The 22,110-nt window shown below is 37.3% G+C and overlaps 1 protein-coding gene across 5 annotated transcripts; it reads right to left on the minus strand.

Annotated features, from left to right (window-relative positions):
* Positions 1 to 1,395: 1,395 nt before the first annotated feature.
* LOC127971561 (casein kinase I) lies at positions 1,396 to 21,024 on the minus strand. 5 transcript variants are annotated; one of them, XM_052574650.1, is made up of 11 exons: positions 20,369 to 21,017; positions 19,948 to 20,054; positions 14,973 to 15,099; positions 14,788 to 14,886; positions 12,414 to 12,497; positions 10,524 to 10,663; positions 9,944 to 10,022; positions 9,388 to 9,462; positions 6,907 to 7,013; positions 6,570 to 6,718; positions 1,396 to 2,966 (listed from the first exon to the last, which is right to left on the minus strand). In XM_052574650.1, exons 1-11 carry the CDS (start codon positions 20,489 to 20,491, stop codon positions 2,959 to 2,961), a joined length of 1,098 nt encoding a protein of 365 aa, XP_052430610.1. In that variant the 5' UTR covers positions 20,492 to 21,017; the 3' UTR covers positions 1,396 to 2,958. The 5 variants fall into 5 exon arrangements, with proteins under 5 accessions (XP_052430610.1, XP_052430613.1, XP_052430615.1 ...); XM_052574653.1 differs by having other exon boundaries at positions 6,606 to 6,718; positions 20,369 to 21,016; XM_052574655.1 differs by lacking the exon at positions 12,414 to 12,497 and having other exon boundaries at positions 6,606 to 6,718; positions 20,369 to 21,024.
* Positions 21,025 to 22,110: the final 1,086 nt, after the last annotated feature.

Here is a 22,110-nt window from a genome sequence, read left to right on the forward strand (position 1 = left end):
CTGGGCCAAATTACATCATAGTGACATTTTTCGGCCACGATGCACTGGGAAACTGTCATCAGAAAACCTTTTGTAGCATTTTTCACATGAAAAGAAAAAAAGGAATGAAGTTAAATAATAATGCAATAAATATGTTTAAAGTCAATAATCATTGTCCTAATAGAAGCTAAATGAATAGACATAAAAGTAAAATAAATAAATAAATAAACCTTTGATAACCTTCAAGGCACATCATTTGTCCCTCCCTACATGTTTAGTTAATTATTTTTAAATTATATTGTTTCCTTAAGTAAATTCAACCCCTAAAAAAAAAAAGGTAATATTTTTAAACATGGATTTCATGATGCCTTCAGAGAGATAGAGGAACTGAGGTAAATTAGTGTAGCATGGATTACATTACACAGCTACAGAAGTACAGCGTGCGGTCATGTGACGCCTGACTCAACTCCATAAAGGGAAGAGAGGCCTTCAGTGGGCAAGAAGTCATTCATACTTTATGAATGAAGGCAGTCTTTAAATAAAACACCAAAGGCTATACAAAGACTGTGTTTAAAAAGAGTATTTGTAGAATACAAACTCGTACATTATCATATTAGGCAGTTCTATGTAAGTTTTGGGTTTAAACCACACATACTGACGCTTTTTGTTGGAAAGGGTTTGTTCTACGAGCCTTTCTATTCACTCCCCCAACAGGCAGCAGCTGTTTTGTCCATGTGTTGATCTGAACCCCACTCCCTTCCCCCCCACCCCACCCCTTCTTTCATTTCCTTGAAGTGTCCCATTTAAGTCTTTAGACCGATCCACCGCACATTTTAAACCACTTTGTCATTTCCTTAATTTAATAACAGGCAAGTTGTGACTATGCTTTGATTTTGAAACACCTACAGATGACTCGGTAACAAGTCTGACAAAGCTGCTGCCCTAAAATAACATAGGATTTATTAAACTATATAGTTAGTAACACAAATGCATTAATGATCCAATTTCCACACCTGCCATTTGAAGCAATTTTAATATTTACAGATATAAATCCTGGAATTTTGAAACCCCACGAGCACACAGAACTACCCACCACCCCCAAAAGAACTACTTTTCTGGATTACAGCAATGTCTTGAGATCATTTCCATAAAGATGTCCCTTTAAACACTTGAGACAGTCATTCAAAGCTTTACATTTTTTTTTTCGAGAACCAAGCATTTGCCTTCTCATTTTTAAAGCATTTCATTTTAATTTTCAGTTTCAAAAACAAAATAAGTTTGACACCTGGTTGTGTGGTACTTCAACAGTAAATGTGCAGACTGGAGACAGATACCTGAACAAATGAGGGGGGGGGGGGAGGTCTCAGTAATCGGAGTTTGTGCATTCTCGTAAAATTACGTGAGACTGGGACAGCATTTCTGAGAAGTCATTTTAATTTATTCTGACATGCTAAAAGGGAATAAATTACACTTTTATAGAATGTCCAGCTGTAAAGTACTTATAGCTGGTTCTGAGGGACAATTTGGAGGCAAGGAAAACAACAAAAAGGAAAAGAAAGCCAGGTTACTGGTGTGCATTTGTCATGGCTAAAGGCTGTGGAAAACAAAAAAAAAAAAATCTAATTGCTCTTGCCTCACAAGACCCAAAACTATATAGAAAAGAAACCTTCCAACCATGTTTCTTTGCAATAAAAAAAGAAAAGGAAATGAGCAAAAGACCGCTACCAAATAGCAGCGAAAAACTGTTGCAGAGAGAAAGTCCCAGAGATATTTTACAAGAGGATCTGCTTCACCACAGGAAGAAGCAACAAAAAACCCTTTCCCCAAAATGATCGATTCAATACAGGGAAAGACAACTCTATAAAACTGAAAAAGTATATATATATTTTTTTCGGATTAAAAAAAAAAAAAAAAGATATATGCATATAAAAAATGGTAATGGGAAGGGTGGAGTGAGCACATTTTTCTCTCAAAAACAGAACATTGAGCCTATCATAGCAATTAATCGCACGAATTGTTACGTTCTCAATCAACATGAACATTTTCCAGAGAAAAAACCCAGATCATATGCATACAATTTTCATCTAAGCATTTAACATACAGGTTTAGTTCAGAGTGATGCCTAATTTGTAATGAATATGCTTCTGTGGAGTTTATTCTTTTATTTTTTTAGACTTCAGAATATCAAGTACAATATAGTTAATGCAGCGTTCTATAGAGAAACCTAGTAGTCACTAGAATGTTTTTTTTTTTTTTTTTTTTTTTTTTTAATCTTCACATCAGAAGCTCTCTAGCACATCAGCAGGCAGAATCATAATTACCTTTTTAGAAAATAAAAACAAATCCCAATGTTTGCCTTTAATTATTTGGATACATTTAAAAAAAAAAAAAAAAAATTGAATCTCAGATGTTTCAATTTGCTCGTGTAAAGGAAGAAAAAATATTGAAGGATGAAAGTGTGTCTCAGATGTCTCCATTCTGACAAGAGTGTCTGGGTTCGTGCCACGCTTGGTGACGAGAGGACGATGAGAAGGGAAAGAGGGGCCAAAACTGCTCTGATGGGCAACCAAGAATTCAGGAAGGACCCCAAACAGCTTTCCTGAAGGAGAAAACTCGGGAAAATATTGGCATGTGCACAATTATATCCCCATTTTCTACAGTTTGCAGTTTCATAGGAGGAGGGGCAAAAAGTCTTAAGGGACAGGACAATAGAAAAGGCTACAGCTTCCAACTCCAAACCAAGCCTGCTCTCTGTGTGGATATAGTATATACATACCAATATATAGATTTATGCAGAGCATCTTATCTATATATACCGATTACATATATAGTATATGGAACAAAAGTTCTTTAACAGGAAAAAGGTTGCCCACAGTGCCTGGCAGGTTCTGGTGAATTTGATCCTAGATGCCGGGGTGTGATTGGAAGGCAAATCCTGCTACGACCACTCTGCTCTGCTTCATTACATTGTCTTAATGCTTAGAAACCTGCAAGACAGGGAGACAGATAGATAGAGAGGAGAGGGTTAAGAGTTGGTGGCACAGATCTGAACGGGGTTGAGCAACTGTAATCAAAGCGGCCAACCCAGTCCAAGCATTATTCAGTCCTGGAAGAGAGAAAGTGCAAAGTCATCAGCCCCTCTCTGCAGTAAAGTCGAGACTTGCTGCAGAGAATCTCAGAAAAACATTCATGGCATCAAACTCACGGGGGGATAAACTCTTTCACACAACAATCCAAGCTAAGTGTTTACCCCCGAGTAAAGTCTGAGCGGCTGCATAAGTGCTGAAGGGGTGCTTCTTTAACCATGACTGATACAGGTTACTCCTACACTTCTATAACCGACTGACACTTTAAACCAACTCAGCTGCTGCATGATCACAGTTAAATAAAACCAGCTCAGAGTGAAGCAGCTGTCCCTTCAAGAATCCTTCATGTCAAGAACTAAATGAGGGGCATGACTTTATTCACTAAAACACATACTAGATGATGCTACCAACCTTAAAATCAGCACAATTACCATCTAAAAGGTACCGGTTAAAGGGATAGTCCACCAAAAAAAGTTCAATTCATGCACTTCAAAACCTCTGTGACTTACTCTGAAGAATATTGGAAACACTGGAAGCCAGTTGAATTTCAATAAAATGGACCAAAAACTAAAAAATTGTGTGCGTTTATTTGTATATATTTTTAGAATATAAATAAAAAAAAAGTGCTGGGTGGACAGATATTTTCAGAAATATATCAGTGTTCCACAGAAGAAAGTCACACAGCTAAGTAAATGACAATTTTAATTTCAAGGTGAACTATCCTTTTAAGATAATGTGAATTAAACTGACAAACGAGACGGGTACAGATTTGATCTGAAAATGTAATTGCTAACCTTGCAAGGAGCTTCAAGTCATGTACAATCACAATCCTGAACATTAAAAAAAAAAAAAAAAAAAAAAAAAAAACACTGACAGACCTGTGACGCATTTTGAAATGTTTCCAGTGCAGCACTCTCAGCTGTGGTCTGCTTCTAAAAATCAATGTGCTTTTGCCTCAGGCAAACAGTGCACAATGATCAAACTGTATAATATGGACAGGGAATACAATCTAAAGAGTTGTTTTAAGACTGCAGTTTCAAAATTAATCTTTTAAAAAAAATTATAAATTGATATTACTTGGAAAACATAATATTTACTAGTTTCCTCATAAAAATCCTATTCAGGCTTTTAGAAGCTACAGAAAGAGATGTGCTTTGAAATGCAAGATTCCAAAGCAGAGTTGCTGCCCATTCATGCTTGTGTCATTTAGAAGTAATCCACAATGGACAGATGATTCAAACCAGTTGCCAAGTAACCTGATTGTTAGGTTCAAGCTGCTACTACTTGCAGAGTACAGTTACATTTAGCTACTGCAGCCTTGACATTTCTATAGACACTAATGGAACATTTGAGGAGTGAAAAAAGACGAGGGGAAGGGAAGAAAATTAAATGCTTGACAAGTCTCCATTTATTGAGCGTGAGGAAGTATGCTGACGCAGCACTCTCTGGACAAATCTCACAATAATACAGTAGCACAAGCTCCAGGCCTTCATTGTTGCAGAACTAACAAAGTTACGCCGGTAACCAAGAAACCAACAATCCCCTGCAAATAAAGTTCTTTCAAGCTCAAACACTACTGAGCGTCACCACTTAAATTCTTGGCTGCAGCAATTCAGCCAAAAAGGAATCTTAAAGGGACAGTAATCTCAAGCCGGTCTCAGTTTCTCAAGCCTGTAAGAAGCATAAATCTTTTGACGGATGGAATTATCGCAATCCAAATGTGACAATTATATTTCTAAGCAAGGTACATGGTGATCAAACTAAAACAGCATGAACAAAGGATCAGGCCAATACCACCTCATCAGCAAATGCTATTCTTAGCCCTGCCACTTTTAACAGCAGTTGTTCTCTGCCTTAATTCAGGATGTACCTTCAGTGTAAAACAGTCTTCCTGCTTTTCAGCCAGCATTTATCAACAAAGAACATGACTTGTACCATGGGATTGAGAAAAAAACTACTCTAAAAGCCATGTATAACGTCATAGAGGAAATAGATCACAAAGCTTAGCTGAAAAAAAAAAAAAAAAACTGCCTGCGTGTGTTGACAGCAAAGTTATTATATTAAACCTCCAAGTCCTGTGGCCATTTCTGCCTACAGATAAAAATAAAAAAATCCATTCATTTCGTAATATAGATCACGGACCCTCAAATCTAGACCTCGAGATCCACTTTCCTGCAGAGTTTAGCACTAACCCTGATCAAACACACCTGAGCATGCCAACTAATGCCAATCAATGTATTTGGGATGTTAGAAAAATCACAGGCAGGTGACTTGATCAGGGTTGGAGCTGAACTCTACTTCGCATTAGATATTTTGAGGAACCCTGATATAGATAATTAAAGAATGATACGTATCTAAGTATCAGAACTGCCAGAAATGTCTACTCTATTCTGGAATATATTCCAATATACACAACCTACAAACAGGGCTATTTTATAAATCCTGTAGGGATAAAGTAGTTTAATCAGACTGCAGATGTGACATTTAGGACTATTAAGCACTAAAGGTTACTCCTAGGTAGAATGATATTGATCTTTAAAACCAGAGATGTATAGCATTAATAGTCAAACACACAAACTGAATACTTGTTTAGTCCAGGGAACTAAAGGACAGAGCAGTGGAAGAGTGACAGCAGCCTTTCCACTTAACTGTGCTCTTGCAAGTGTCAAGCCTACTCTGCATTAGATGCACAACAGATTTAGACCACATTAAAGCCTACACCACCTGACAAAGGCTACTTATCACTAATGTAGAGCCAAACAGACTCTATATGCTCATTAACATCCCTTTTAAAATCACCAACAGGAAATATAATATGATGGGATGAAAAATAAAAGCGCTCCAAGTCCAACTCCAAATCCATATACCTAGAATGGGCTACGCCTTTAGCTGGAAAGCAGATCCACAACTAGAAATCACAAAAAAAATATCACTGTTGAGTCATCACATGAACATAGAACAACATCACATGTCCCTCAACACCAAACATATAGAAAAGTACAGTAAGAGTCAATTAAGAAATGTGTAAATGACATGATCTTGGTTAGTTTGTGGTTAGAAATCACTTCCACGAATCAATGTTTGTACTGAAGAGACCAATATAATCAAGACTAACAAGTGTTAGATCCAGGAACAATGATTGGGAGATATGTGTCAAATAGAGCATCCCATTTAGAAAGGGGTTAATTTGAGGGATGTTATCTGACATTCACAGAAAAGATTATGAAGCCAACCCTTCGTCCCAGAGAAGAATGTACATTTTTTGGTACAAAGTTAGTAGTCAAATTTCCCAAGGACGTATTTGCTTTTGAAAGACATACCAATTGAATTATTTATTTATTTATTTATTTGGAGTGGGGTGCATCCTTGAACTAACACCGTTTCTTTGCATTTCATGAATCTTTTGGGGTGCAAATGATCCAAATCCACTTTTGTTTTTACAAATGTGAACAATTGGTGTCTCTGTTTTGCGCTGAAAACGTCGCTTGGCTGTTTGCTACTAACCTTTCATGTTACTCTTGGGTTTGTCAGTTTGCTTGCCTGTGGGGGTTTGTGCCGGTTGCCCCTGTCCCCCTGAGGAGGCTGCTTGCTGTGCTGCTTTCTGCTTCAGCATGGTCCAGTCAAATGTGTAGTCATACTGGTGGTTCAGAGTCCTGGAAGCGATCAAGCGAGAGTGAGTATACCCATAACAACCAAATTAATTTACAAGTAAAGAAATAATCAAGGAGTCCACAACTGGAAAGACTTTCTACTTGAAAATATGACCTCAGTTGTGACTAGGGAGTGTCTCTGTTCTGGGCCAAAAAGGAGTGTTGAGGCAATGCAATAAATTGTCAGGCACCTGAAAAGAATGCGGAAAAGCTGACGCAGGTACATGTAGTCAGGTGCCTCTTCAAACCGCAACCCACGACAGTAGTTCAGGTACATGGCAAACTCTGCTGGGAACCCCTGGAGAAAGAGTCAAATACATATTATGAAAGAAAACTACTAAGCTCTATAAATGTCATGTCAACCTGACCGGCCATTTCTGAAAAGGCTGCTATAATGCGTTTTCACTTTTTCAACTTAAGTAATGTTGCTGTTTGAGCATAAAAAAAAAAGATCTGCAAAGTTACAAAGCTCAAAGTCCAAATCAAAAGGAGATATTTTATTTAACAGAAATCACTTTACAAAAACTACAACGAAGGACTCGTTTGGACTACAACAGATTTTCTGGGATTTGTGATATCACAAAGATCGACGAATGGGACGAGACCTGGTTGAGCTGCAAGCACGGTCAAACTGATTTTATTTTGAGGCAATATTTACACTGAAGCTTGCAGCAGGAAGCTTTGGTAAGAGGCAGGACATTTCCCGACCAGGTGCTGAGTGCTGTCAATCACAACACACACTAGCCCAGCTAACCAATCACAGCACATCTCGTATTCCAGAAGGCGGGTCTTTATTTGATACAGGGACTATTTTAGCAATTCATGCCAGACTGGGGAGAGAAGTGTTGTAATGTAAAATGTGAAAAATAATGTGTTTTTCGAACAACCTGCCTGTTCTATTACACCCCCAAAACAAAATCACGACTTTGTAAGAGAGCATAAGAGGACCCCTTTAAAAGGAAATTAACAAAAAGAAAAAACAATCTTTCTATTATAATGAATAACCAGCACTACTAGCAGGAAGCTAGTAAGGAAGTCTGTCTGAAATTACAGTCAAGTAGGCTAGAACAGAAAAGCATGGAGTTTCTTATAAGCTACTGGATGTTTGTACATAATTTGCTGACAAACGACATTTAAGCATTTATATTCTTAATAAGCACACACACATACACACAAAAGCTATGTAAAAATGGTCAAGCATCATATTTAAAGATGCACCGATTGACCGGCCAGGGACCAGAATTAGCCAGTTTTCCACATGACTGGGCTGAACCGGTGAGTCCAGTGGGAAAGTCAGTCTTCCTATTCCGAGTCTGTTTTGACGTCACACTTACTGCGACTGATAATGTATTTGTCATGTCAGATGAGTCTCACACAGCCTAAGCGAGTGTGTGAGAGACTTCAAAAATCAAAACAAATGAGCGAAACAACACACAGATGCATACTGCGATAGTAAAAAAAAAAAAAAAAAAGAGGAAATAATATGATTTAGGTACGCAACATTACACTACCAAAAGGTTTCAACACGACTGCAGTGTGTCGTTAATTAATAGCCTTACATTTTAGACACAATGTTGACTGTTTATGCTGAATTTCGCTGATGAAAATAGTTCCAATCAAAGCTACAGCAGAACTGTTTTGTGACTGAGCAAAGCGGTTTCTCGTTACTGAAGAAATCCATGTTTAGCAAATTGAGTTAAGTCAATGTTTCAGTAACCCACTCATAAAGACAGTAGTCACTTGCCTCGTTTCCGAATCAGTCATTTGAATGAATTTGTTGAATAAAGGACTAAATGACTCATTCAAACAGTCATTTGCCACCACCTACTGGTTTGGTTTCATTTAAACCAGTCATTAAAATTTTTTAAAATATTTACATCTAATAAAAATATTTATTCATTCGAAATTTTTCAGTGTAAATGCCTTTATGGCACCTTAGCTTCACCAAACAGTCTGTGTAAATACATCTAATGTCACTTCACTGCAGCGTCTGTGTTTCCTGCAGTGGAGAGATGGAGTTTCATGATACTGATTTGATTTGAAAAGGTAGCAGCTCTATAGTTTATTATTTTAACTGAATTAACTGAAACAAAATGTAAGAATTTGATGTGAAAGATGACATTTAATAATGTCAGTGGGGGAAAAATAAGTTACAATACAAAACAGTGGAAAGTGACGTGTTACAGCAAATCCTTTTCAGTTAATTGTTATTTCTACCGCTTTTCTAGTCACAGAGTCCTTTATTCTTATTTTTTTTTCAGAGTTTCAGAGAACATCTGTAACTTTGTCCAGATTGGGGGAACTGTAATGTTGAATTATATATATAATATATATATATACATACATATATACATATATATATAGCAATAACGTATACGTTTGTTTTGTATGTTACCGTTTTTAGGAAAAAAATTGGAATCGGCAAAAGTCTGTATTAGCAGGTCACACTTAAAAAAAAATACATTTGAATCGGTGCATCTCTAGTCATATTGATATCCAGTGTCTATTTTAGCAGTATTGAACGTTCAGGACATGACAATTATAATGGAAGCCGAGAATTGTAGCATCACAACCTTTAAACTGAGCAGAGGTTTTGTGGCATGTATGCGCATACAATGTACGAGTGCAGACTTTTGAAGAGCCTTACTGGGAGGATGTACAAATTCACATACCTTACACAAGACCTCGACAGGAGTCGACATCTTTTTCTCACTAATCTTCTCATACTTCTGTTTCTTTGTGGCAGCCTGTGGGCAAAAATGGAAATGTTGCACACTATGATCTGGTACTGGCTGTCCATCAGTGTGCAATCCCACAGTGCTGGAGGCCATAAATAACCCAGCTGAAAGAAGATTTACAGCACTTTTTTAGGCACCACCTGTTGGCCTGTTCCATACTGCCTAGCAATTTTACGTTTATTCTTTTTTGGTTCTTCCCTCCACAGTAATAAATATTGAGCAGTATTGAGCTTTAATTACATAACAGCAAATGTACATACTAAATATAACCTGCATGCAAGATGAAACTATAATATATATATATATATGTGTGTGTGTGTGTGTGTGTGTGTGTGTGTATGTATGTATGTATGTATGTATGAATGTATATATCACTTATAAACTATAAATCAGTGTCTTAGAAACAAGTACATTCAACAAACCTGTCTCAGGCATTAAAATCTAAAATCCAGCTTTATAAATAAACTCCTGCATTATCTGTACTTCCTACCTTTAGTCCCTGCCATGGCAGGCTGGTTCTGTTGAAGTACATCAGCACGTATCCTAGTGACTCCATGTCATCTCGACGACTGTTAAGATGAAATAAGATTAAAAATCAAGAAAGGCTTTTTAACAAGTTTGAGGGCAGATCTATAAGAAAATAATCTAAAATGCAAAAGTAGCACGTAGAACATGAGCTGATGTGATTGTGTAAACCATCCACAATTAACTTGCTGACCACCAACATGCCAATCCACAGGTAAAGGGCAAGATAGCAGAGTCCAATCACTTAAGATTACAAAATGTCACGATGATACATTTGTTATGCTACTTGCCATTATAAAAGATTTCAACAAGCTAAGGGCTTAGTACGGTTTAAGAAATTAATTTTGTAAGTATACATTAAATAAATTGACAATGGTATTTCTTAAATTCCCATTTCCAATAAATGTTTTTCCTTTGTACTATTTCAAAATAGCTTATTTTAAACCATTATAAATACTATTATTAGAATAATTTGACTAAAATTTGTAACCAACTTCAGCACAATGAGCAAAAATTTTATAAATATTCTGTGCCGGAGTGCTCACCTCTGCTCGATGCCCAAGTGTGCGTTGATGCTGGCATAGCGAGCTGTGCCTGTAAGATTTTTGTCTTCTCTGTACGGTATGTGCTGTCGTGTCCTGTTGTCTCGATATTTCTTGGCCAGACCAAAGTCGATGAGGAACAACTATACAAATAAATTGAAAAAGAGAAGCACAAACAGACATTTCATTTTTAGAACTGACTTTAAACAAGAACACACTTGAGTTCAAATACATTTTCCATTTTCTTCGAACTTCCTCCTGTGAGCTCTCTGACCTATTACCTGGACCTCAGAACAAAAACAATACATCAGCGGCTGTAATCAATGAAGCAATGGGGTCAGAGTCTACAACGCAAATGAAGCCTACTGGGAAAGGAAATACACCCTTTATCCAAGCAGAGATGTTGGAGTCAGCTCTAAGAGCCTGTCATTGACTGAAATATTCTCATTAGTGGAAAGCCACTCAGATCCTGTCCCCCACACACACACACACACACACACACACACACAGGCCAACCCAGCGAGAGTGCCTCAACCAACTGCTTATTCACTAAGGCAGCAGCCATATTGTAACATATCCACTCAGCCGTGCCTCTGTTTGCTTGGCTCAACCAGGGATTTGAAACGTATTTCCTCTTGTCAAGACAATTAGTTACACCAACCATGCAATTCCACTTAGACCATTCTATTAAAAAGGTCAAGTCAGGAGAAAAGAGCTACAACCAAAGCTTACTAGAAATGCATTTAAATAATTATGATTTACCTTGTTCAACTTGAAAAAGTGTAAAAAAAAAAAAAAAAAACACCTGGAAAACAACACACTGAGGCAAAGATGCCTCAAAGAGCACCTCCCAGGAATGGAAAACCGTTTAGACTTAAAAGTATCAAGAAAACACAATCTTTAACGATAAAGAAAAAGCATTAAGTAAAAAGTGTTTTTCTGGCCAAACTGATTTAAACATTTTCAAATTATGTAAGAGCCATTCTCCTCTGAAATAGCTGGAGGTGCAAGTACTTGGCCATCACTGTAAAAACCCACGCAAACATTTAATATTTTGCCATTTTAACTTCCTGACAGTGCTCTGAAGATGACTACAATAGCGGAGATGCCAACAATCTTTGACTCCAGGAGCGGAGTACCAAATGTTATATCTAATTGTATTTCGCTAAACTTAACATTGAAATAAAGATGAGCACATCTCAAGACAAGAACATGCAAAAAATTTTGAAGGCCAGTGTTCAAGAGGTCAACCCTGTTAATACCAGGCCATGGTTTTCACGTGGCTTGTGCAATTGGTTGCAGGCTAGCAACATTCTGACAGCATGTTCCAAGAAAACAAGCTTCAGTACCATGAAGTGCTGCTGATAAACTGAAAGATCAATTCTGCAACAAGAACAAGCACCCAATGCAGTTTAACTTGGCCAATCAAATTATTCCATCAGAAAGTACTTGATCACAAATAACAGTAGAGCACTGGGCTTTGTCTATCTGTAACAACTCCTAAATAGAAAACAGTTCATTCTCTTACACTAAATATGGCAATTCTAGCTACAAAAAAAAAGCAAAAAAATAAATAAATAAAAAAGACGAGAAAATCATGTTATGAAAGAATAATTTTAGTATTGACTAGGACTGAAAACAATGAGCTACTTCGTCCCGAAGTATCAAGTTCTTCACCCGCCTGTACAGAGATCCCTTCAATCTGGATTAGGAGTTAAATCTCTAGTTATGTTTAGCATGTGTGTCTGGTTTAATGCCAACAAATATTAATGGTAACTGTTGAAAATCAAAATTAAATGGGAAAGAGAACCCCAAAAGGCAAATAATAATAATAAAATAAAACAAATAAAAATAATTTGGGGCGATTATTAGGTGGTGGTTGTGGTTTCAGACCTGGTTTAATCCTGAGAAAGATGGATCTTGAGAAGAACTAACAGCCAAGCTTCTTTTCCTCTTCCCCACTGGAGATTCTAAACACTGAACAGACAATAGAGGGTGCAGTGCATCAAAAGTATTGCTGACAACCGCACACGGCCAGCGCAGACAGGCAACACCAAGGCTCAGAAAAAGAACGCAAGGAAGAGCAGAGGGAGGGGAAGAGAAAGCCTACGGCAATCCTTCATCCACTAGCAAGCGTCCTAGCTCAAACTCAGAGGAGGCTCTGCTAACGGCAGACGTCTTCCCATAAGCCCAGGCTCAGATACTAGCCGATAGTTGTTTTTTCAGACTACATAATGCAGGGCACGTTTGCCTCATCAGTTCTCGAGCCATAGAGGCAAACTGTACATGGCACCTCTGGCCGCCCAACCCAGTGATCTTTATCTCATCTATACCAATTGTTCCCAAGCCTGATTCTCTTTTTTGACTTTGCCAAGGCTTTATCCATAAACATTCCTTTAACATTATTTAACAATAGCTGTGCCATATGGTATTTAGCAGTTAAGTCCACCACAGCACAAAGTGAACGAGACAAATGGCACAACTAGGGTTAAGAAGGGCAAACTTTAAAGGCCATTCCCTATAATGGGCACCCGTTTTAAAATTAAGCATGAGAAGCTTTGAGAAATGCAACGAACCAAAACTCAGCCCCACCCCTTTAAAAGTCCTGTGATTGATTAATACTGCATTTCATATTTGACAGATTATTCGACCACCTACAGTAAGGAAGAGGCTAGAATACTTTGGCGTGTGGAAGGCCAAATCAGGTAGGGATGAAGTTCTGAAGAACAAAACATCAAAAAAAGCATGCAGTTTAAGATGTGCAAGACTTAACCTGCATGTTATTGCAAAAACAGTTTTAGTTTAGTTACAAAAGACAAGATGGGATAGCTTCGGTGGAAGTGACATTGGAGATTTCAATACAGCAGCCCAGGGAAAAGCAACAAAACAAGCCATTAGTTAACAATGGTGCGGAGCAGAGTACTGTTATTCGCAATGTGACACGAGAGTGGGGGACTGTGTGAGGAGAATATGTCAGGCTTAAAGTACGCTGCAAAATTTTGTTCTTTTAAATTAAGGAATTTTTGGACCTCATCTTTCTAAGTTATTCTAGGAAAATATCATTGCATGAAGCATTAGCAATTACCTCTCAAACAATTCCATTTTTAGACTTACTCTCGTGTGGAACTGATGTCACTTGTTGGCCTGCACCATTCTGGGTCAAGATATCCACATGCTTTACTCTTTCACCAAGTTAAGATAGTTAATCTTGAAAAAGGTTTTAACAGGGGCTGGATCAAGAGTGGTAATGATTGTATGAGAGATGTAAGCAGAGAGCAGTGAATAATGCAAAAGAACAGGCCTTTTGATTCCTCACCAAAAGAGAATGCGTTTGCGAAGCAATAGCTAAATCAGATTTTCCCATCAGCTGAGTTTACTGCACTTTCTTAACTACGTTTCTTTTCCAGGGTGGATGTCGACAGCTACACATCCAAAGCAGAGCGTGTGCATCCAGAATTTTTTTGAAAAAGGTGACAATTCCATGTGTATGTATCAAAATAAAAGCTTGAGGCTGGCATTCACACAGACACACAATGGTAAACATTTATTCCAGACAGCACTGCCAAAAATGGTAATACAGGCTTCACTGAAGTACTACAAAGTACCAGAATTTGTAGTGGAAACTGATCTGAACTGTTAGACGACCATCAGAGCTTGTACTTGTAAGTCACTGTATTATTTTGCACATGATGCTTTAACTTTGCCAAATGTTGCCTGTCTGCAAAGGCTCAAAATTAAGAGTTATCCGAAACGAAATACAAATCAGGCAACTTCTGTACATTTGAATAGAGAAATAAAACTGTGCAAAGCACTTCGAAGGCTCTTTGTCGAAAGGGAGAGAAAAAAATAAAATAAATAAATAAAAAAAACAACCACAAGTCACATATCATGCACAAGTTCCATTTGAGGAGTGAAAGACATACAATCCATGTCCACAGATGTCCACAGCCCAACCGTGAGGTGTTGTCAAACCACTGCCAAGTTAAGCTGTAAACATTGTGTCTAAGGACTCAATGCAGTTTTAATTATCTGCTCCTATGATTTCCCACCAAATCATCTTTGTCAAACCCAGCCATCCCAAATCAGCAGAGCAACATCAAACGTAACTATATAACAGGCTCTCAAGCCAGTGTTCGTCCATGTGAATCTCGGTGTAACAAGAAACCTTAGTGATCTGCTTAGTGATCAATTTTATTCAGTCAATCCTCCATGTCACTTTAAAATCTTGACTGTCTCTCACATAAATAAAGAAATAGTAGGAGTTTACCTTATTACAGTGACGGCCAATACCCATTAAAAAGTTGTCTGGCTTGATATCTCTGTGGATGAAATTTTTTGTGTGCACATACTCGATTCTGCTGATCATCTGTGGAAGCAAAAGAACCAGGTTAAGACAGTGCCACAGGACCATCATATTTTTGCTATAAAAAGCCTGAATTAACCATTGATTACCTGGTCTGCAAGCATTAGGACAGTTTTCATTGTGAATCTGCGGGAACAGAAGTTAAAGAGATCCTCCAGACTTGGCCCCAGCAGGTCCATCACTAGAACATTATAGTCCTTTTCTTGGCCATACCACCTGAAAAACAGCATCACGATTCATGAACACCAACATATGACAACTCAAAACTGCCTGACAATTATTAGAAAAGCAAGAGAACGATGAAAGCTGTGCTTCCCTCAAAAAGAAAAGATACTTTAAATCGATTAATTGATAAATGACACTTTGCTCCGGTTTACAAGATGAGGTTTTTCCACAAACAAATTAGTTAAAACATTAAAATTTAGCATAACTAAGTTATATTGAGCCATTAAAGCATGAATCTTATCAGTTAAGGAAGTGCTGGAGTTACAAGGCACACCCTGCTGGCAATGGCATCCAATATATCCAGCTTAGTGACATGACTGCGTTTAGAGTCAGCAGTAACAACTATATAGTCTGTGTCAGATTAGACTTTAACCATTCACTTTAGACACATTCTTCCAGAGTGGTTAACCCCCTTAAGGACCCCCAAAAAAGTAGAGTTTAGAGTATGCTTATGGCATGTACAAAATCAACTAAGGGGCTCTAACAAATACTGCAACTTAGACAACCAGAACTCCGATACACAACTTAGCAGGTTGAGGTTCAGAAGAGTTGCACATTTAGTGAACACATTGCTAGAGCAGTCTCCAAGCAACCATCATGCTAGAAAGTCTCCTAAACAAAGAGGTATTGTGGAGACACAAGGTGCAGCAGCAGTCTAGTGTTCATTCAGTCATGTGTGCCAGCAAACCAACATCTACCATTTCACAATGACAATAGAAAATGTACTTTGAGCCACAAACTGGCTCTTTATCCTTGTGATGGTTATATTGCAGAAGCAATCACATCCATTCAAAAAGCTGATATAAAAAGGGAAACTTTTTGGGATATTTAGTTTTAGGCCTTTTCATGTAAGTTCACAGGTGTGCAAGTCTTAACAACTAGGGGTGTGCAATATATATATATATAGTCTGCAATATCAATTTGTTTTAATGACATGCGATTTGCCACTAGTATTATGCAAAAACCTACATCTATGAGTGCGCATTTAAAGAGCATTCTTTACAAGTCAACAAAGTGAATTTAGAATGATCACAAAATTCAAAATACTGGACAGAAAATGTATACATTTATATAATTTCATATAGTTAATTTCACACAGAGTGCCGGTTTTCTTCAAAAATTACCGTGATTACAAATGTAATATTGATTTTTATTTTCAACAGTTCAAGTAGTTAATTAAGAGACTTACGTTTTAGACACCATATTGCCTGGTTTTGCTCTATTTCGACTACTACAATAATTCCAAACACTGCCTCAATTCTATTTTGCCTCTCTGAGCAACATGATGGGTGTTTCGTTCCTGAATTAATCACCGTTTAAATTATTTGGTTCAATAACAATATTTAACATTTTATGATTAATATATCAAAACATTATTCATGCATTTGTATTTGCAGGTTAAGTGTACATGTTCTCTACTAAACAGTATACATCTAAGTGCCACTTCAGATGCAACTTATGTTTCCTCTGCATTGCAAAGATGAATTTTATTGATCGTGATTTCATTTTCTTTCTAATGTAAATATACAGGCCTAACATGAACCTGTTTTACAAGCATACTCAAATTCACAATGCTTACAGAAATTCATATCAACAGCAATCTCTTGCTTACGGAAACTACGGCCTCTCTGTGGGACACCCATTTCCTCTTTTCAAAGCAAAACTAAGGGGAACGCTGAACAAAACAGTGTAGTTTGCCTGAACATGTTAACTTTACTAAACTGACTTGTATTTAAATCACAGAGGTGTCAGTGTAAAAGTATACATATTTTTATATAACGTGAGTAGACAATATACGGTGATTGAGCTTACATAAAAGACTTTGAAGAGCACACAAAGCTCTTTTCTTAGATTAGCAAAGGCAGTGAGTGGTTTTAAGGAGTGTGGGGGAGGGAGAGCTTGTATGGCAGGTTTTCCCAGCTCTAGTAACCAGCAACTGAAACCCGTACTTTTACACATCCTTTCCACTGGAAACTTCAATTCATTCAATAAAAACAAGTTTAAGCCAAAGTGGCTCACAATTATGAGAAATTCACAGTTTTTTTAAAACAAAGAAAGGTAGTTAAGTAGGTAGTCATTCAAAAACGTTTTTCTGCATTCAATCCAGTCATTGTGTAGAACGTGAAGTACACTTAGCTTAAAAGCAGTAGGAGTTAAACTAGAAAGGAGTTTAATTTGATATACTTTTAATTTAAACTAAACGTTGAATCTGGTCTGGTCCTTAAAGTGTTTGGTAAAACCATACATCCATGACAGGAGTTACCTATCTCTCAAGGCCGACGAGGGGCTAGTTTGTTTGGTGTGTTTCATTCGTCGGTGGCACGAGTGAAAGCTCTGATTGGATGTTCAAGTCATAGCCCAAAAATTAAAGAAAAAGTGATTATTGTTGATTTACAGATGCATAAACAGTATTAAGCGATTTAGAAAAAGTAGGTGTGAACTTGAATTAGCTACACATCAGAAATCACTGATCCCAGATCAGGCATTAATGAACACTGTTACTCACAGTTTGTGGCAGTGCTGTCGAATACATATCATAAAAGTCTGTTTGTAACGCCTGTGCTGACATTGCGACTGAATTATATGTAAATATTTGGGCGGGCAAAGCAGAAAAAGGGGAGGTAACATTTCTCCTTATAACGTCACAAGGAGGAGATTCAAGAGCCTGGTTGAGCTTCCATTTTCTCAAAGGCAAAAAAGATAGCAAAATCTCAATTTACACGGATTAAAATTTCTAGAAACTTGGGGACCATATACAGGCTAGGGGAACTCATATTAATGTTAAAAAAAACCTCAGAAGGTGAAAATTTTATGCCATGGGACCTTTAAAATTATCCAAGTTACCAACATTACTGATTTACAATGGTAAGCAAGCACTGCTTTGAATTATGTTCCATGAATGTGCGTTTATCTTGTGTATGTTTTTGGTTTCTAATTTTGAATTATGAATGCAGTGTGTTTGAGCGCAGCTTTGTGGTTTGACGATAGACGGCAACACTGTCAGCTTTCGTTGCCACTAGTTCTTTGAAGTCGGCTTGGTGTGTCCCAGCCTTAAACTGCACAGGGTTAATTAACAAGCTACGGTCTAAGAGTTCAGATTTATAATCAGCCAAGCTGCTGTCAGCATGAGATGCAATAGAAATCGACACCCTAATAAAACCTTCTAAAAGCTGGATTAGTTTACTAAATGATACATTACAACCTACGATAAAATGAGCAAATAATGAGAAATAAAAATCATGGCTGAAGAAGCATTTATTGCTACTTTAGGTGGTCAGATTTACCACTGAAATAGTGCAAAATTCCAGTCATTTCAACTGAAATACAAGCAATCTGGAATCTCACGCAAGGACATAACATTTCTCTATGCAGGTTGGACACAAGTTGGTTAATGTGACTCATTATTGCAAAATAAATGTTAATATAAATATTAATAGAAAACTTCATTTTCACTTAAAAAATGGTATTAAAGATCACTATCTGCTGTCTGTAATATGTAGTACATTGATTTGAACATCAATTCTTTTTTTAAATAAACCAATCCGCTACCTCTTACCAATTTGAAATCTGCATTAAAGTTCATTTTTAATATATAGTCACCACTGTATTACATGTATATACAGCCAAGAGTGGAGGTTCATAATATGAATAATAAAAAATAAAAAAAATCTGAAAGCAGATAAAGACTTATCTATCACATCTTCAAGTTAATTAAACTTAAACATATTTGAAATATTACTTATATTTTTTTATTTAACAACTTCTATGTATATAGCATGTAAAAGTCTTGGGTTGCAACCTTCTAACATCAAACTACCTACCATGTAACTTTTAGATAAAATGGTTTACACTCGAAGTCATACACCACCCCAGGTAAATAAATATCCCAGGATAATGGTCAAAATTGGCACATACTGCACAACATCAATAACTTTTTTTAAAGAAACTACGAGGAAGTAGCAAATACAAATTCTACACTAATTTAACAAATACTTTATCCAGTAGACAACTTCTGCAATCAGACTGTAAAACGTATGACGTTACATATAATTCAATGATAACATCCAAATCAAAAAACATACGTGAAAAACTCTCCCTTTTCCGTGTGAAACCAAAACAGCGACTACGTTTTATTTAAATGTGCATATAGAATCAGTTATTGAAGCTTCCTTGTCAATTGTTAGCTCTTGTACACAATTACAGATTATATTATAGAACAAACGACTCTTTAAAGATGTTTTGACACGAATAGCAGCGCTCGCATTGCTCAGTCACCTTGAGAAGAGAGCAGCAGTATCACCAGGCCCTCAAACTTGTTTTCCCTCATCCGCCATTTTCTGATCGAGAGGGAGGACATGTTGAACAAACACAACAAAAGAGCAGCGGCCATTTCCCACTCGCTCCTTACTCATTACTCAGCAACGCACAAACACACACTTCGTGATCAAACCCGATTCATCACAGCACCTTATACTAGATCACAGAGAACACGGAACGTGATTAAAGACATTTAAAAACGCTGTTCATTCACGCGACTCATAGAAACGCTAACGAACTGGCTAACTGTTAGTTAGCCGGTCGACTCTTATCATAGGTGTAAAATCATATAACGTTATATTTATTAGATCATCCCATTCTCATACAGGTATATAATAAATTGATGATCTATTAAGAGAAGTATCGTGCGTAGGTGGCGTGTACTTTGTACTCGACCCGTTGCTTTCGATCTCACGCTAATCTATAATCCAGCTCAAACTAGTCCAGCTAACGTTAACGCATCACCATCTACATCAAAATCCATTATAATTTTCCGTTTAATAATCAGACATCTGTACTCACCTGATGTGTGGGATTCCGACTCCTCCCTGGAGAATTTTGTACAACTTGCTTTCATACAGAAGTTGAGGGTGTCTGGCTTTCTGCGATTCCAATTTCACAGCTACCTCCTGAAAATATTCAAAATTAAGATTATTGTTTAATTTATCTGATTAATATTTGAGAGTATACCATCCTTTATTCTTTGGGGGAATCATTCATTTCTATTCAAATCTGCATTAACATTGTTGACTGATCTCCCCAAAATTGTAACACTCAAGTCAACCAAATATTACAATATGCCAAACTTTCAAAGCTAATGTTACATGAACTAACGTTTATTTTTCGATGACCAAACGAATTGTATCCTTGTCATCAGATTGACCCCTCAAACGTTTTAGCCAAGTCATTCAGTACATTAATTAAACATCAATTTCATCTTTACCTCTCCATTTGTGATGTTGATTGCCAAATAAATGTCACCAAAGGATCCAGATCCGATTTTCCGAACAAGCTTGTATTTCCCACCGACTATGAACTCGGCTTTAGAGCCACTGCTGCTGGCCATGTCCTAAAATCCGAGAAGTACTCTGAAACTGTGTGAACGGGTGAGGTTTTCAGGCTGCTCTCTCTCTTCTTCAGTCCAGTAGAAACAATGCTAGCTAGCCTAAAAGCGGTTCTTCCTCACTAGCTGTGTCCTGAACAACTCACAACGACGAAATTGAGATAATAACAGACATTGGTTTCAAGAGAAGATTAGTTGTCTCTACATTTAAGTAAAAAAAAAAAACAAGACTACTTCCCCTGAGGCTTTTTTCCTCTTGAGCAATTCCCAGATTAGCTGACTAGCAGCTTAGCCTGAAAGGACACTGAGGAGTCGGTGTCCTCGACGCTCTCTTCAAAACACCTCGCTTTGAGGGGCGACTTTTCTTCTTAAATACGGGCTTTCCAGTTTATTCGAACGTACATCAAGTGAACCGACGTTTTAACGTTGAAAGAATTGTGTGAGTCGCTGCTTTCTTTTCAAAGCGCAACCCACTCACTTCGCCATCTTGTCCGTCTCCAGATGAACAGATTCTGCTGATCTGAAGAGAGGAGCGAGACCTCGCTAAAGCGCGCCGCCGCGGGCAGGGGAGGGGTTCGCGCGTGACGTCAGCGGGGCTGCGGGAACGCGCAAGGGAATTTGTGGATCTTGTGAAGTCAGTGCCCTACTTATGTTCTTTAAAATTAAGGTTATACATTTATAATCAAGGAATATAACACCGAAATGATAAAACATTTGGTCTGCATACCATAATATTAATACTCGACTGAAATGTCAAGGTCTTACATTTCTGTCATCATATCAGAGCAATTTGTGGGATATTTCCTCACAGGATTTATTTTATATGCATATCTCTGTCACTATATAAATAGTTTTTAATAGCACAGATTTAATATGTTCAATATTTACACGTCTCGCGCATAGACGGTATAAAAACAGGTCTCGCGATGACAGTGCACGGTCACGCGCGTCGATGACCTGCGCTTAATGGTTCACTGATGCCACCTAGTGAGATCCTGCGACTAACAAGGTATAGCATAAATCATCAGTAAAGTGTGCTCACACTCATGATTTTTCAACCATATGTGACTGTCTTTCTTCCAGAACACAAAACAAGATTTTAAGACAGAATGACATTCTCGGTCAGCATTCGCTTTCTTGTATGAAACAAAAGATTTCATTAAAACAATAATGTTTAATCAGAATGGTCTTCAAAGAGAAGGCAATCATAAAGGTTTGCGACAACATAATGGTGAGTAAATTATTTTAAATGAAATATCTCTTTAAAGGATTCTCTCAAGTTATTCCCTCTTAATTATAGTTTTAGTTCTGTTTGACTACTCATCAAACCGTTGAATTATTATCTGATCTCTTGATGGAATGTTCATGACAGGATGGACAACATAAGATTTACTCATCATAACCCACTATAAAAACAACATTCAGAAGACAAAAGCATCCCAAACTGATAGGAGGCCATCAACCAAATAAAGCAATTAGTTATGACTGTATATGTGAAGCCAGTAAAAACAGTAGTATTGCAAAATATATATATATATATATATATATATATATATATATATATATATATATATATATATATATATATATATATATGATTTTTAGCACTTACTGCAGTCTTC

This window comes from Carassius gibelio, chromosome B14 (genome assembly GCF_023724105.1).
Source record: "Carassius gibelio isolate Cgi1373 ecotype wild population from Czech Republic chromosome B14, carGib1.2-hapl.c, whole genome shotgun sequence".
Taxonomy (NCBI): domain Eukaryota; kingdom Metazoa; phylum Chordata; class Actinopteri; order Cypriniformes; family Cyprinidae; genus Carassius; species Carassius gibelio.

Bases quoted from the DNA above. Each gene is read 5' to 3' on its own strand.
- LOC127971561 (XM_052574650.1), bottom strand. From the start codon at position 20,491: ATGGCCAGCAGCAGTGGCTCTAAAGCCGAGTTCATAGTCGGTGGGAAA. The intron at 15,100-19,947 runs GTGAGTACAGAT...GCTGTTTTTCAG, and splicing joins GTCGGAATCCCACACATCAG to GTGGTATGGCCAAGAAAAGG. The intron at 12,498-14,787 runs GTAAACTCCTAC...TTGTCTGTTCAG, and splicing joins TTGGCCGTCACTGTAATAAG to TGTTTAGAATCTCCAGTGGG.